The sequence below is a fragment of the Myotis brandtii genome, unplaced genomic scaffold (genome assembly GCF_000412655.1).
Source record: "Myotis brandtii unplaced genomic scaffold, ASM41265v1 scaffold247, whole genome shotgun sequence".
Classification (NCBI taxonomy): domain Eukaryota; kingdom Metazoa; phylum Chordata; class Mammalia; order Chiroptera; family Vespertilionidae; genus Myotis; species Myotis brandtii.
The window spans coordinates 3,127,644-3,145,056 of NW_005359352.1; the positions used below are offsets into that span (position 1 = coordinate 3,127,644).

General features: G+C 47.3%; 2 protein-coding genes across 10 annotated transcripts in view; one reads left to right on the forward strand and one right to left on the reverse strand.

The window, feature by feature from the left end:
- Positions 1–6,251, forward strand: FAM150B (family with sequence similarity 150, member B; the record flags this gene model as incomplete). Its single annotated transcript, XM_005867289.2, has 5 exons — positions 1–34; positions 1,194–1,247; positions 1,327–1,407; positions 3,739–3,804; positions 4,569–6,251. Coding segments are annotated over 4 exons (234 nt in total), but the record flags the coding sequence as incomplete, so codon positions are not given.
- Positions 1,067–17,413, reverse strand: part of ACP1 (acid phosphatase 1, soluble) — a 16,568-nt gene continuing 221 nt past the window's right edge. The window contains exons 1-7 of one of the 9 annotated variants that reach the window (XR_001362330.1): positions 15,210–15,871; positions 14,408–14,481; positions 14,207–14,320; positions 8,191–8,252; positions 7,227–7,332; positions 6,937–7,093; positions 1,067–1,210 (exon numbers count right to left, since the gene is read on the reverse strand). Coding sequence is in view for 7 of the 9 variants with exons in the window: in XM_014540580.1 (XP_014396066.1) it covers positions 7,016–7,093; positions 7,227–7,332; positions 8,191–8,252; positions 14,046–14,159; positions 14,408–14,481; positions 15,210–15,273 (498 nt within the window). In the remaining 2 variants the exon portion in view is untranslated. Of the gene's footprint in view, positions 1,211–6,284; positions 7,094–7,226; positions 7,333–8,190; positions 8,253–14,045; positions 14,321–14,407; positions 14,482–14,911; positions 15,154–15,209; positions 15,882–17,413 lie in introns of those variants that run through there. The other 8 variants (XR_001362329.1, XM_014540580.1, XM_014540579.1 and 5 more) reach the window with 8 other exon arrangements.

Sequence of the window (17,413 nt, forward strand, 5' to 3'; positions counted from 1 at the left end):
GACTACGCGCTGGACCCCGAGGAGCAGCGCGCGGGTGAGTGCGAGCGGCCAGACCGGAGCTCATGTGGTTGGGAGTAGAAGGGTCTCTGGGAAAACGCGTTTTAAAAAGGCAAATGCATGTCGATTGTTAAAATAAGAAGAAAATAGGGAGCCCGTGCATGGTGCCTCGCGGACAACGGTCCACAGCCCACTTCCCACGCGGGGTTGTCACCTGGGCCGGTAATTTCCGCGCAGACCTGGCTCTCCTGTTGGAAATGGACATATTTTCAGCAATTTTAACTGAGAGAAATGGCCCAGGCTCACCCCGCGCAGAGCCCACAGTAGGCCCGGGAGGTTTCCCAGAGAAGCAGGCGGCTTTTCACGCTCCCCTGACACAATTAGGTCAAACACGAAAAGGTCAGTGCTAGAGACTGACTCAGGTTGGGAGCAAATGAAGACTGACATGGGGGATGAGAGCCTCCTGTGTGGCTCGCGCTCCTGCTGAAAGAAAGGACCCGTGCGATTAGCCCCGACCAGCGCAGGACAGGCGAGGAGTGAAGGTGCCTGCCTGCCTGTGAAAGCAGCCACTGGCTGAAGCCGGGAAGAATGCGGTGGAACCATGGCCAGTTACCGAATGCCCACCAGCGCTGTGGGTCGGCGTGGAATGGGGGTTCCCAAGGAATTCTTTTATCTCAGAAACTAGGCTCATGTCCTGCTTTAGCAGATAAACCGTGCATGTACCCAGCTTTCATAACAGGTGGTTTGAAGGCATTTCATCCATCTTCTAAATATACACCACGAAAAAGCAAAATTCTATCGTCCCTTTTTGTTTGAAGGATGAGGCTTTCCTCCTGGAACTTGGAGAGATTGTGGAGAATTGATTCCTAAGCTCTTCAAGAAAAACGTGCCTCAAAGTGACTTATTCACTGGAAGCTAACTCTCAAAACCAACCAGACACATGATTTTCTTCACTTTATACCGTGACGGTCACACCTCTGTCCTGTGGTAGAGACCAGGCAGGTGACACTGGAGCCCTGTGGGTCGTCAATACTGTTCAGAGAAACATGATGCCAGGTGTTCACATGTATCATGTACAACAGGCAGGAGGCTCAGACCTGTTTTATTTGGTTAAGTGATAGGCGGTGCAGACGTACCCGTAAGTTCCTTCAGCATTCGTGTAAGATCATGTGAGATGCTTCTTTTCCCTCCAACAGAAATCGTTCCTCGAGATCTAAGGATGAAGGACAAGTTTTTAAAGCATCTCACAGGTAGGTTTCCTCCTCACCCTTCCTGTGCCCCGTCCTGGTATCCAGGAGCCTCACGCCCCTCTCTCCTTCCCTGTCCCAGGTCCTCTCTACTTCAGCCCCAAGTGCAGCAAACACTTCCACAGGCTTTACCACAACACCAGAGACTGCACCGTCCCAGCATGTGAGTGACAGCTGAGCTGCTGGGGGCAGCAGGGGGTGGGAGTGGGGGGGGCGTACCACGCCCTCCCAGACTGGCCTGCTTCCTAATACTGTTTCCTCAGCCGTGGAGTTAGGGGCCAGGGTGACCCCCCACTGGAGGTCACTGCACTGGGCAGCAGTCAGGGCCAAACTTGAAACTGGTGACATTCGCTGTGGTTAACCAAGGCTTAGAGTGGGTGTCGCTCATTCTGCTCATGGATTTCCATCTACATAGCTGTGCCAATCAAACAAACGTTAGGAATAAGTCACTAAAGTGCCTACTGTGCACTGGGTGAGAAGAGGTGATGGGCCTACTTCCCTGGGCAGCGATACCCTCTTCACCCGGGAGTAAACTGTTTCAAAACTCTGCTCTTCTGATGGCTTTGTCACTAACTCAGAAGCGCAGGCCTGCCCTTCCCGGTGCCAAGCTGCCATGCCGTGCTGGTATCTATCCGGGAAGCACGCATTTCATTTCCTCACAGCGGCTCCTGTGCTGTTCACAAAACAGTCACTATTAGGTAGAGTGATATCTACTAGAGCCCTAAAACCTTTTTCTTTTGAGGGAGTACACCTTTCATTGACAGCTGGGGGAAGCAGGGCGGGAGATCACAGATACCCCGTATCTTACCAGCTGCTTTCAGGGTGACCAGGGGGCAGAGGAGACCCGCCTGTCCTGCCTTAAAAACATAAGCCACTTTACAGGAAGTGGGAGTTTTTCCAGCTCAGGCAGCAGTTACCCTGAATAACAACAGGTGTCATTTAAGGAGCTCCTTGTCCAGGCACATTCACAAAACCCCCAGGAAGGCTGAGAGCACCCCAGGCTCTTGCAGCTGACGGGGTGACCCCAAGGCAAACAGCACACCTCACACCCCTGCCATATGGGTCTGGTACACATCACCCCTGCATTTCCTTCCTGAGACAGTCACCTGCTGTCTGGGAATGATTAACCTGCTTCCTTTGTTGTCTAAGTGTGTACCTACGTTTATGTTAAATGCTGCCCTACAATAACAGGACCAAAGACCTAAGTTTGAAAGTGGCCTTTGGGTCATTATTTCTATCCTTCCAATTGCGGATGAGGAAAGAGGCCCCACACTTAGGCTGCTTGTGCAGACCACACACTCACTGCAGACCCTTCCCCGGGGGCACCACGTGTGCCGTGTGCTGCCTCCTGGGCTCGCAACTCAGCCACAGCCACCACGGCTCCTAGTCCCCCGTAGGCAGAGGCCGTGTCAGTCAGACCCAACCACGCTCTCCCGGGTGTCGGAGGTGGGAGGCCACACACCTGTGCACTGCATAAGGGTCCCTACCTGGGTCCACTCTCAGCCCAAGGCCTGCAGCTGGACCACATCCACGCTGCTCTGGGCACTTGGGAGGTTGCGCTAAGGGGACCCGAGGCCTCTGTACTTGGTGTGTCCTGGTCCCAGAGGAGCTCCCGGAATGGGAGGGTGTCAGGTCCTACCCAGACCCGGGCAGTCTGTGCCTCAGTAAGGTCCGGGTGGACACGCAGGTTGGAGGACCTGTGGACTGAGTGGAAACGCATGCACGGGTGACGCTAGAACCGCCTGTAAAAACTGCTGCAGGTGGAGAGGCCTCAGGAACTGAGGGCCCAGCCTCCGGAGACCACCCTGCCCTCTGAGCCCAGGTGCCTCTTCCTCTGGCTACTCAGGGCACCTCTGGGGTCCGAGTTACCTGCCGATGTGACGCACTGTCCTTGACTCATTCACTCGGGTTTTCAGTTAGGAGTAGACTCTCCCACTTCTAGTGGGAGGGGCTCTGTGACTTGAGCAGCCAGCTCAGTCTTTATAAACCGAGGCAGCTTTGCAGCCCCTGTGCAGGGAGCACCTGAGGCAGGGATGACAGGGCAGTGGGAGGGACCAGGACTTCAATCTGCACCCGATTCGCTGACGGCTGCCCTCCGCCTGGGTCTTCATGCTCGACACCTGACATGACTCACTTTCTCTAGAATTTTATGCAGAAGGCTCTGTGCTATGAAGCTGAGGGGACTCAGCCTGCACAGGATATAAACGTTAAGTAACAACAGCACGAGAAGCCATCTGCTAGGGAGCAAAACTAAAGTTCTTCCCATGAGCCCCAGCACAGCCTCCTGGTTACATCACCTCACCTCTGCCACCGGACGCTAAGTTATTACATCAACAGCTTAGGGCCCATGGCTGCAAGTGACGGGGTCCATTGCTCCCAGGGAACTCAGGAGACTTAAGGGAGTCAAATGGTCTCAGCAGTTGTGTGGTTGTTGTAAATGCCATTCACTGGAGCTACCTGGGGACTGACGGGTCCGGGGTTTCTCTCCACTCAGACTACAAGAGGTGTGCCCGGCTGCTGACCCGGCTGGCTGTGAGCCCCGTGTGCATGGATGGGTGAGGTAAGCTCCACACAATCAGCTGGCAGACCGGTGTCCCGCTGGGGACTGGAAACAATTCATGGGGCTTCAGTAACATTCATGTTTTTGCCAAGGTAGCCTTACTTTAAGTTGACATAACACTCAGAATATCAGTAAAAGGTGCCTGTCCTGTCTACACAGTCCCAGGCCACCCATCAAGTACTCATGTGATGACATGGTTGGCGCACAGGATGTTTATGTGAAGCTATTTCAGCACACGAGTCAGTGCGCACAGGAGGGTGCACATCTGAAGTCACACTTGCTCACTCCTTCACTCGGCACTCACTCACACCAGGCACAGGACTAACACATCCGTGCTGACTTTGTAGACCTGGAATACCTCCAAAGAAACACTACCTGGCCCAGTAACGCCGGTTTATCATCATTCCTAAAATGATGCCGTGCCGACGGCTCAGGACCGTGCGGAGATGAAGTGCTGCTTCTTGGTAGCCTTGCAGACGTGCTCACACAGGTCCGGGCTGCTCGCTCTTGCCCAGGACGGCCCCCCGAGCTCTGAGGACCTGACAGTGGCAGCAGGACCAGACGTCCACCCGTACTCACGGTGGTCCTCACGCCTTTACCTGGGCGGGTACGCAATCACCCGTAGCTGAGTTAGTTCCCACTTGGGGAACAGAGAACCATGCGTGCACAGATCCCTCATGTTTACAGACGTCATGTTACATGACTTAGCGCATGGGTCTTCTGGGGCCGGTAACTGGAGAGTGACAGCCCCATGTTTGTTTCAGCAGCGGGTGACCACAAAGGAAACCACGAGAAGTGCCTTGGAGACCAACAGGGACACAGAACCTACTACCTTCACACACACGCCCCCTGAACAAGAGAGTTATTTTTGCAGACTCCCGCGATTCCTTCAGTTTTGTATGTTGACACTGTTGGGCACCTGACAGTGAACCCGCCTTTCCTTGAGGAAGCGAGCGCACGCTTGCCGGTCACACCCTGCAAGGACGGAGGCACCTCACTCTCCTAATTGGGTGAAATCACAGAGTATTTCTTTAGATTTCAAATATAGATTTGAAACTATATTTTCATATAGCATATGGTATGATTTAATATTTTTGTTACTTTTACAATTAAATTCCCAGATATTATTTGGAACTGCATGAAAACAATTTTTTAAAAAGATGACTTCAGCCATGCTTTGGAGACAGTGAAGTGTAACTGTGCGCACAGCGAGGTCAATTCACCTGCCCTTTGTGTAATAAATGTAAGATAGGATCAGCCTATTGTGTAATATGTACATACTGTAAATAAAGCAAGTAATGAAGTGTTTGTTATAATAAAAACCTTAAAAGTGACTTTTTTTCTAACACGTCCATCGCTGGGAATGCACGGTGTACAAATCGATGAAGACAATACTGGCAGCATGCCAGAGACATGAAAGGCATAAACAAGCAACACGGGAAGGCTGTGCATTTTTGTAACCAACAGTTATCACAGGTAGCAGTGAACGTTTCCACGCCTGCACCTGTAGTTCCCGTGTGACGAAGCACAGAGCATGCCCTACAGGAACCTTGACTTCCAAGCAGCTCCAGGTTTTTATAGGCACAAATCTGACTGGATCTAATTTAAAAAGACAAGTGAACTCAGCGGAGTTTCTCTTCACGAACCCTGGTCTAGGGACAACCGTGCGGAGAGCCCTAGGGTTTGAGGACCGCACCTGAGACCGACATTAAACATGAAGAACGACAGGCATTCGTTCTGAACATAAAGGAACAGGAGAGGGAAAGCTCTGTTTCCTAAGCGATTCCTGGAAGATAGGGCGGGTAAATTTTTGAAGTGCTCTTTTAATCTATATTCTCACTGGCTGGTTAATTACAGAACTTCTCCAGTCTTTACTTTTTAGTAGATCTTATCAAACTCTCAGCCTACCCTCTCAAGGGCCTGTGTGGCCTAGGAAGAGCTTTCATGGTGAGACTCTTGAGGATTCCTGTCTCCTGCCCTGGCCTCCCGTCTCCGCCTCCATGTGCCTGGTGCACGGGTGGGACAGCCACCTGCTCATCCTCCAGGCACAAGGGGGTTCAGGACGAAGCACCCAGCCTGGGACCCTCATGGCGCTGCCGACAGGAGGTCCCCAAAACCCAGGAGAAGCAGGCAGCCTTCCTCTGACTCTTACTCCTCCAGGAAGTGACCCCCAGACTCTGGTTGGGGACTGCCCTGTGACAGAGACAGAGCTAGGAGTGGGGTGAAGACAAAGTGAACTGCCACCCATGGAACCGTGACACCCACTCATAAGGGTCAGGCGAGGACACTTGGGTTCAGGGGCCTCGAACTTCTTCCATAAGCAGACATCACTGTCATTTTCCTCACTGTCCTTCCTAACACTGGAGATAATGTACATATAGCATCACAGACCATTGGAAAGGAAAAAAATCAAAGCACCCTTTCCAATTCTTCTTCACTTGTCAATCAAAAAGCAGGCAAACAGCAGACTTACATCTTAGTCGTATTTTTATAATTTCCCCAGTTTATTTTGAAGTCTTCTCTAACATGTAGCCATATGAGTTTTAGATTAGTTATCTGAAAGGACATAGAAGTTACCTATAAATTAAGCACTGAAGAATACGTATCACCACATCCAACTTAAAATTTTCCAACTCTTACTAACCACAGATAAAGCAGCTAACAAGTGTCCTTCTTTCTGGATATAACTGTGGCTCCACTGGGACAAATAAGCTGACTCCCTTATGCTACAAGCCGGACAGAAACTAGGAAGGACTGTTACTCCATGAACCTTTCTTTCCTACAAGCACAGGGTGTGAATGAACACACTCACGGGGCTTGTGAGCCCCGAGGGAGGGCCCCTGCCGCCCGTGGAAGGGAGTGCCGGGGACAGGGCGCTCCTTCTCGTGTCGTCCAGACTCGGGGAAGGAGGAGGGCAGGTGACTTACGAGGCTCACATGCTGACAGAGGGATCGGTTGTTCTACGATTTCGTCTGTAACTGGAGCCAAGTGGGAGGCCCCACTGGTGTAAGAACACTTCATGTGCCCCATAAACTGTCTGAGTCAAAGATATTTATTCTTTTGCCAAACACAACCACTGATTTCCATCTACAATTATTTTTAAGGTAAGAAACAGCAGGTGGATGCAAATACCAGCACTGGCCTTGAGCTACGGACGTGACCCTCGGCTGGGACGCGGGGCCGGGCACCAGCGGGCTCAGGGACGGACGCACTAGTGGGCCTTCTCCAGGAAGGCCCTGCAGCACCTCAGACACTGCTGGTACACGGTTTCAAAGTCGGACTCATTCCCCTAGGAGGAAAGAAAAAATAAATAAACCTGTGAAACAAAAATGCCCCGAGAACCTCGGCACGCCATTCCACGTGGCTGGACACAGAGTGGGTGGTCCTCACACTGGCCCCGTGTGGGCATGGCCCGTACTCACGTAATAGGGGTCTTCAATAATGAGCTGTTTCTGAGGATCGTAGCTCCCAAGTAGTTCAATTTTAGCTTTGCTGTTATTGACTTGATGACTTTTTCTAGTCAAGTCTCTGTAAAATTGAAGCGGTAACAACTGACACCCTCTCCTCAGCCCTCACGCTGCTACAGGAGGAAAAGCTGACTTCGCGGAGCCACGTGGCAACACACCTCGCCGGAGCACGGTGCTGCCATGGGGGTGTTAGTGTCTTAACAGACCATTTCCCCAAAGGGACCTGGGCTCATGGGGGCACAGGCAGGACTCTGCTTTCCCAGAGCTGAGGACCCACCCACCGAATCTGTGAACCTGGGCAACCACCTCCAGTGCCCTGTGCATGGAGTCCCCGGTAAGATGGGGCAACCATACACACCTACCAGCTGCGGGCTTTGGCACCCAGAGCTGACAACACATTACATCAAGGTCAGACATTTTCACCAAATACCATACGGCGTCAGGTTGTTGTTTTTAAAAATCAATTAAGGCAATCAACAATTTAAATAGAGTAAGATGTTTTCTGTCAGTCTCAGTTTTTTTGTGCGTGGGGATGGGGGTGGGGAGGGGAAGTCAGATGAGAAACACAGTAAAACACCACATTGTCCAGGAGTCATTGCAGCCACAGCAAAGCCACTCCCCGCGAGCATGACACCACACGCTGGGAGAACCTGCCCCACACGCCAGCTGCGCTCCGAGTTACAGGTGCTAACTCAACTGTCCCTCATCTGAGCGGTGTCTCTTTGTAAATATATCCATAAGACAGTTCTAAATTAATCTCTGAATTTCTTACTATGCTAAATAAATTAATTCTGTAAACTGTGGCCATCACTATCTAGTAAAAAATTTAAGATAATATAAAAGTCACTTGGACAGCAAACTACTTGGCCTGTCACTGGAATGAGGGTTGAACAGAAATATCCTTCAGAAAGGCGATTACCTCAGATTGCTCTCATCCATACACAGCATATAATCAAATGTGACAAAATCTTCTTTAGTAACCTGAAATTACATAAGAAAACAAAGGCATAGTATTTATATTTATACCAATCGAGTCTAGAGGATACAGAGCAGTAAAAAAATGGCTATATTAGAACCTATTACTCAAAAATTAAATCTAGGGTACTTTAAAGTGAAAATAGAGTTAACCTATTTCCTAAAATTGTATTGCAAAAAAATATCCTAGGTAATAAAAGGCTAATATGCAACCTGTCCCCTTGGGAGTTTGACCACCCACTATGATGTACGCTGACCACCAGGGGGTGGCGCGGAACGATCGGCCCTGATCACCGGCCAGGCCTACGGACCCTACCCATGCACCGGGCCTCTAGTTATATTATAAAGTTCCAGAATAAATATAAAATAGTATAATATGTAGACACAGAGTTTATACTTCATCTTCAATTTCTTAGTAACAACGCAGAATTCAGTTAACATATCAAAATGTCATACACACACAAATGAAAATGAAAACACAATGATTCAAAATCTATGGGACCCAGTGAAAGCAGTTGTAAGAGGGAAATTCAAAGCATTACTGGCCTACCTCAGGAAATAAGAAAAATATCAAATAAACAACCTAACTTCACACCTAAAGGAACTAGAAAAAGCAAAACAAAGCCCAAAGTGAATAGAAGGAAGAAAATAATAAAGATCAAATTATAAATAAAAGTAGAGACTAAAAAATAATAGAAATAAAACCAAGAGTTGGTTCTTTGAAAAGATAATCAAGATTGGCAAACCTTTATTCAGACTCACGCAAGATTAAAAGAGCGAGGACCCAAATAAATATAAATTTCACAAATAAATGAAAGGGGAGAAGTAACAACTTACACCAAAGAAATACAAAGAATTGTAAGAAAATATTACAAACAACTATATGTCAACAAATTGGACAATATGGAAGAAATGGATAAATTCCTAGAAACATACAATTTTCTAAGACTCAGTCAGGAAAAAACAGAAAATCTAAACAGATTACTAGTAACAAAATCAAAGTAGTAATCAAAAGCTCCTAATAAACAAAAGTCTGAGACCAAATGGCTTCAAATCACCTATTCTTCTCAAACTATTCCAAAAATTTCAAGAGCAGAGAAGGCTCTAAAAACTCATTTTACAAGGTCAGCCTTACCCTGATTCCAAAACCAGACAGAAACATTACACAAAAAAGAAAAATACAAGCCAATATCCCCAATGAACACAGACAAAAAAATCCTCAACAAAATATTTGCAAACCGAATTCAGCAATACATTAAAAAGATCATGCACCATGATCAAGTGGGATTTACTCCAGGGATGCAAGGTTGATGCAATATTCGAAAATGAATAAATGTGATACATCATAAACAAAATAAAAGATAATCATAGTCATATCAACAGATGCAGAAAAACCAATGACAAAATCTAGCACCCACTTATGATAAAAACACTCAGCAAGTGGGAATAGAGGAAACATACCTCAACATAATAAAGGCCTTATATGACAAACCCACAGCCATAATCAATTCAACAGGGAAAAAGTAAAAGCGTTTCCCTTAGGATCAGGAACAAGACAAGGATGTCCACTTTCACAACTCATACAACATATTACTCGAAGTCCTAGCCATAGCGATCAGACAAGACGTAGAAATAAAAGGCATCCAAATTGGAAAGGAGGAAGCAAAACTCTCATTATTGGCAGATGACATGATACTGTATATAGAGCCCTAAAGATTAACTGATAAATGAGTTCAGTAAAGTAGCAGCATACAAAATTAATATTTAGAAATTAATTGCATTTTTACATATCAATATCAAAAGACAAATTAAGAAAATCCCATTTACAACTTTATTTTATAGGGTAGGGGGGTAGCCACAAAGTGCTGGGCTTGTTTTATACTTTGGAAGTACAGTTTTTATAAGAAACTAGAGGCCCGGTGAGTGCAAATTCATGCACTGGAGGGGGGGGGGGTGTCCCTCAGCCCGGCCTGCCCCCTCTCACAGTCCAGGAGCCCTCAGGGGCGGGAGGCAACCTGGTGACCCTCTGCTGCTGCCACTGCTGGCAGCATAAGCCTCGGCCGGCCCTGGTTACCTGAGCCTCGGGCGGCCCTGGGAGGCTGGGGGGCTGAGGGGACTGGGGGACTCTGGAGGCAGGCATGCGGGTGGGCCTGGCCTTGCCATGCACCTGCTGCCCCGGCAGGGCTGAAAGGACTGGGTGCTGCCATCTTGTGGCTGTGGGCGCTGCCATCTTTGAGGGTGAGCAGTCAATTAGCATATTCCCGCCTTACTGGCTGTGGGCGCCGCCATCTTTGCAATGATGTGAGGGTCAATTAGCATATTCCCTCTTTATTGGATAGGATCTATCTAGGAATGAATTTAACCATGGAGGTAAAAGACCTGTACTTGGAAAATGAAAAGACATTGCTGAAGACAACAGAATAATACACCATGTTCATGGATTGGAAGAATTAACATTGTTAACATGTCTATATTACCCAAAGCAATCTAAAGATTCAACCCCTATCAAAATACCAATGGCATTTTAAACAGAACTAGAACAAATAATCCTAGAATTAATATGGAACACAAAAGACCCCGAATAGCCACAGCAATCTTGGGAAAGAACAAAGTTGGAGGCATCACACTACCTGGTTTCAAACTATCTACAAGGCCATAGTAATGAAAACAGCATGGTACAGACATAGGTGAATGGGACGGAATTGAGAGCCCAGAAATAAACCCATGCCTATAAGGTTAGTTAACAACTGACAAAGAAGACAGGAACATACAATGGGGTAAAGACAGACTAGTCAATAAGTGGTGCTGGGAAAACGAGACAGACACATGCAAAACAATGAAAACAGACCACCTTCTTACAGCAGGTACAAGAATAAACTCAAAATGGACTGGACTAAATGTTTTAAACATAAGGTAGTTAAAACCACAAAATCCTAGAAAAAAACAGAGGCAGTGAACTCTCTGACATGGGTCTTAGCAGTATTTTTTGGCTATGTCTCCCAGGGAAAAGACAACAAAAGGCAAAGTAAACACATGGGACTACATCAAATTAAAAAGCTTTTGAACCACAAAGGAAACCATCAACAAAACAAAAAAGCAACTATTGAATGAGAAGGTATTTGTAAATGATATATCCAATGAGAGGTTAATATCCAAAATATAGAGCGAACTCATACAGCTCAACATCAAAAAAACAAATAATCCCATAAAAAAAAATCCCACGTCTGGGTGTGTATCCAACCTGGACACACTGTGATTCTGGGTGTGTGTCCAAGAGAACCGCACACACAGGTGTTCCCTGGAACGCGCACAAAAACACCTACAGTGCAGAGCTTCACACTGGAAACCACCCATGTCCAGCAAGAGCCGGACGTGAACTGTGCACAGCTGTCAGATGACAGGGCCCAGCGTGACCACGAGGCCTGCCACGGGGACACAGTGGGGAGTCAGGGCAGGAGCCACAGGAGTCAGAGAGACAGGACCCACTTTCCGCGGTGACTTCTGGAGGAGGGGGAGCAGCGAGGCTGGTCATGCTGTAGAAACGTACTGACTCTGGGTGCTCATGTCAGAGAAGTTTACTGAAAAGAGGAAAGAATGTCCAGTAAAGTAAACATCTCCATAGCACTAACCGGATGCGAGCCTTCGCTTGCTCAGGAGCACTGCCTGCATCCATTACAAAGAAAAAAACACCCTGCATGTATTCTTTATTAAACCCAAGCTGAAGGTACTGGGGAAATGAACCTTTTAAGAAACAGAAAACAATAGTTCTCATACAAATCGTGACAATGACTAAAGAGAAAACCTATGAACATTAGCGAGACTCTAAAATTAAAGATCTGATGTGACACTGATTTGTAAAACATATTTACTAGCACTAGTTTTTAAGCTAGCACTGAAGTTTTAAAAATTTGAGGAAAAAAATTTTAAAAACAAGAAAAAGGCAAAAACAGAGTATGTGGGAATACTACTTCTCAAAGTGGTAATTGCTAGTATTCTTAAAAAATAAAATTTCTAGCTTTGATTTTTTAAAAACCAAAATACTTTATATATTTAAAATATTTTCTTTGTACCCACTTTTAGTATATAACAATGTATGAAAAACCATCATATCTCAGTGAAAAATAGAAAATATGAAAGTATGATTGCTCATAGTTCTGAAGAACTCCTCAAAATACGTCTACATTCTTTAAAAATACAAAAGAGAGACTGGCAAAGCGTGCAAAAGCCTGACCAGATTAGAATGGGCAAATGAGAAAAATTCATTCCTCTGTCCAATGAAAATTCCTTTTAAGAAAGGGTCAGGTCCTTAATACAGGTAATTTAAATAGTAAATTGTTAATACACTGAGTCAAATGACACAGCCAGAAACTGGAAGTTCACAGATCTGAGTAAATCTCTCTAAGCCAAAAATAATGTCTGACTAATTTCTGAGGCATCATTAATGAATTAAAAGTGTTTCTAAGACAATTCTGTTTTTGTGAATTTTCTAGCTCACACCTTGATGTTTCACACCCTGATGTTTTTATTAAAACAAAGTGATGATCAAATTCCAGCTCTACCATTTGAAGCTGGGTAACTTTAGATAAGTCATCTGTTTTTTCTCCAGAACTCAGTTTCTTGATCTGCAAAATGGGTTTACCAACTACTCCCTTCCCTAAAGGGCAATGAAGAGCATAAAAATTGAGATGATCAAATTAAAACTACAGTGCGGTGTGGCAAAGCAATTTGAAAAGCTTTCCAAGATTTAGTATAACAAGGATTAAAGTTCTGATTCAAGCACTAATACTAATTCATAGTTCTCGCATTGCCTTCCATACTTATTGAAATGTAACATATTTGACGACTGATTTTCAAAGCATTCAGCTCCTCACCCTGAAGACCTCAAAGCCCTTCTCAGGACAAGGCCTCCTGTCCTCAGAAGCTAACCTGCAGTCCTGTTAGGCCTGCGGAGCCTGACATTTCCTTAGGTTGGATACAAAAGGAAGGTACAAGATTGTAGCCAGATTTTTAAAAGATCCACTGAATCTCCATAAAATCATCACAGTTCCTGCTGAATAAGATATGAGACATTCTGAATGACCAAGGAACCAACCTCTCTAGGACCTTGCCCCTGTGGCTATGGAAGACTCCATGGGCCCCGCATCTCCACTCAAATACTGCTGTGAAACCTCGCTCCCCCTGTGGTACGTGAGCCTAGGACCCTGCAGTCCAGTAAGGTGTCCACCAACCCCAGGGGCGATTACATTCGTTAAATGTAAAATCCAACCCCTGGGTCACACGGGCATCACGTCAAGTGAGCAGCGGTCACCTGTCTCCCTGGAGGGCGCAGACCATCCTCATCACCACAGGTTCTACTGGGCAGCGCTCGGAACCTAAACCCAGACGATCCAGTGCTGGAGTGCAGGCTGTGTACCCACAACAATGTCAGCGCGGCCTGAGGCTTCTAAGGTGCCTCTCAGATGAAAATGCCCGTGTACAGACGGAAGGACTTTACCCCAGCAACAGCCCTGTGAGGTGAGCGAGTGTCACAGGGGCTCCCGGTCAGAAGGAGGGACTGCAACTCCCGCCCAGGGTTCTCCTCTTGACAAATCAGTCACTAATTACATTTCATTAAGTAAATTCCAAGACCCCAAAAGTCTGTGGAACCAGAAGTGAAATGGAATGGGTGCACTGTCGCAATTAAATCGACCGTGAATAAACACACCCAACTAGAGGTAAGTCTGGGTAAGCCTCTCACAGCCTCCGAAGCTACGGGTCTCTGTGTGATAGACATTAAAAGTTAAATGAGATCTCTTCTACCTGTCTTGCTTTGTGGGCTGTGTCGATGCCATGATTTCTTAGGCAGCTCACAGCTCTTGGATCTGGTGCCCGGCCCACGTTCCAGGCAGAAACAGCACTGCTGTCAATGACCCACTGTAACACAAAACACACGCGTGCACCTTCAGGTTCAGGTACGGTACCTGCCGGGCAACGTGATTCATGGGAACACCATGCTTCTTCATGCAATTCTGCCCTCGATAATCTGGAGGGTTTCCTACTTCATACGTGGAGGTCGCTGCACTGTCTATCCTCCACTGCAGGAGAAAAAAAAATATTTTTTCGCAATTTCCTGCCCTGAAGGCGTTCAGGTCGGCCTCTCTAAAACAGTGAACGGCACTTACCTTATCTGAGACGTTTTGATCAGTTACAAGTTTTCTGAAAACTGCCTCAGCAATGGGTGATCGACAGATGTTACCTTAAAAAAACAGGAGAGGGCAGAAGTGAGGGTCAGGTTTGAGGGAGGACAGGTGCTGACTGCCAGCACAGGGTGGCTGGTGGGCCTCGTCACACCTGCCCAGGGCACCCCTTCCCAGGAGAGCATCTGCTTGGAGGCCGTTGCCCTGCCCGTGGGGGCAGGACCTGTGAGCACCAGCTGGCCAAGCCCAAGTTCAAGGGTCTGACACCCACGGTTCAAGCACTCAAAGTACCAATGACAAAGACATCAGAAAGACAACCATAACCAAATCAGTTTTCCAGGTTGCTATCAATGACCCCGAAGTGGGTCATGAAATCAACTTAGTGGGTAGTAACCAACTAATGTTAAAATGAAATACAAGTTAAAAAATAAAGCATTTTCAAGTATATTGCACATAACAAGGGTTACTACTATTTCATAAAAGACACACCGATGTGCTTAGGCATGAGTAGTCAGCACAAACTTTCACTTCATCCTGTGTGTGAAGTCCTTGCTGGAGTGGCTGGACCCGGGAGTCGGCCTGAGTCACAGGCACGGCTTCTAGGGCACCAGGCGGGGACCCCCAGGGCCACCCTCACTCAGACCAGCTGCCCACAAGTTTGGGAGTCCCCCAGGTTAAATAATCCTTTAGAAGGACTCACAGCATTCAGGAAAATGCTATACTTATAACTGCACTTTTATTTTAATAAAAAGTTAAAAGCAGAACCAGCCCAAGTTAAGGAGCATACAGCAGATCCTGGGAGGGTTCCCAGCAGAAAGCTTTCTGGCCTCAGGGACGCATCGCCCTGTCATCAGCGTGAGCCCAGGATGCTCACCAGGCTAGACGCAGAGGGTGCGCTGGGTTCTCATTAAGTAGGCATGACTGCCGGATTATCAGCCCAGCCCGTGGCTGGATCCAGCGCCCCAGGGCTGAGTTATCTCCTTTGTCCCCCACGCAGGGCAGGGCAGCTCCCTGAGAACAAGACACTCCTCCCAGGAGCCAGGACAAAAGCCATCCCTCTTCTCAGCCCGGGCCTGAATTCCTCACTCACAGGGGAAAAAGATAAAAGACATAAAATCTTCTCTGAAATTATCTCTACCATGTGCCAAGCAATGTATTTACAGAGATACAGAGTTAGCTACAATAAAACAGGAAAATCAACGCTGGTGATGGGAGCACAGAAAAAAATTCTAAAAAGAATAAACAACCTAAGAAGAAAATTGGTTATCAGAAAACAAGGAAGGAAGATTAGAGTGGATTTTTAAAGGCCGAAGAGGACCTTAATGGGCACCATCTTGAAAGGGGACTTGAGTCAGGGCGACTGGATGAATGAGCATATTTTCCACACTTTCCCCCAGATGGCTACTTTTACAGCAAGAAGATATCGGTATAAGTGTAGGTAAGGAAAAAAATTTACACCCTAGCCGGTTTGGCTCAGTGGATAGAGCGTCAGCCTGCGGACTCAAGGGTCCCGGGTTCGATTCCGGTCAAGGGCATGTACCTTGGTTGCAGGCACATCCCCAGTGGGGGGTGTGCAGGAGGCAGCTGGTCGATGTTTCTCTCTCATCGATGTTTCTAACTCTCTATCCCTCTCCCTTTCTCTCTGTAAAAAATCAATTAAAAAGTATTTTAAAAAATTTACTACTGTAAAGATTAGAAGTTAAAATCCTACTACCTAAGAGATCAACAGATAAGAGATGCTTGCTTATAACTCGCCCTCAATTTCAAAAGTCGACATCACTAAATTGACATGTCATTTAAAGAGAGAGCTTGTCAGGAAAACACAGCACTCCAGGTTCCACCTTCAGAAAAGTTGTGAAACTTAAAATGTCATCTTCAGATTCCTCTAGAAAAAAAAGTTCAATCTATAAAGTCTCGTTTGTCTTTTCCAAATTAGAAGCATAATATGGACTTATTCAATACCTTCATTTCAAGGTAAGAGACTCAGAAAAAAATTAAATTCTCCAAGGGCAGACGTCCCACCCGGGGAGGCCCGTTGCAACACCCAGCACAGTGTGTGGCACACACATTCAGTTGTTGTCAGGAAAAGTCCTCTGACACCAGGAATACGGTATCACCTGCAACCGTGCTGGCTGTTATCTTACAAAAACAGAAAAGACACTTAATAATCTTGCCAAAATAAGTTCAATTCAGTGAAAAGCATGTGACACTGTTTACTTTATTCTGAAAAAGGTCCAAGTAAAGGCTCTGAAGGAAGGAGATCTGTACACATTAGCAACAGCGCTCACTGTCCCGTGCACAGGTCCCAGGTGCGATGGTCCCTCCTGCGGCCCCGCCCGCTGGTCTAATCTCAGCGCAACAGCCGCGCACCATCCTCCTCAGGCCTGGAGACGGGGACCAAAAACCACCACCTTTGTGTACAGCCCACGGAGCTAAATACAATTCACACATTCTTAAATAGATTTTAAAAACCCTCAAAAGTAGAGGAACCTCTTGTGACATGAGAGAATGGTATGGAATTCAAACCCCAGTGTCTTTAAGTAAAGCCGCTGGACCCAGCCATGCTGGACCCTTTATGTGCGAGGCCTGCAGAGCACAAAACAGCTCGCAGGCTCCTGGCCCCAAGCCCTCGATGCACACCGGGCAGTGACTCCTCCCTCCGCACCCAGAGGTGCTCGTTAGCATCCACGGGGGCGGCGAGAAAGGTCACCACCTCCCACGCGCAGGTACAGAGGAGGGTGCAGAGGGCCGGAGAATTAGGTCTCCCCGGTTTGGCTTTTACAACAAAAACTCCAAACCCGTGCAGAGCATCTGCCTTCAGCTCAGATTCACTCACAGGCCTGGGCCGTGGACACCACCACCTAAGGCCGCGCTGTGCTGGGTCAGGGGCAGCAGGAGCCCCCCTCCCCCCGCCCCCGCAGCGTCAGGACTCCCCGGCGAGCGCTGACAGGGGTTCCGGCAGGCGCCACGGGAAGGGCCAGGCTCGGAGAC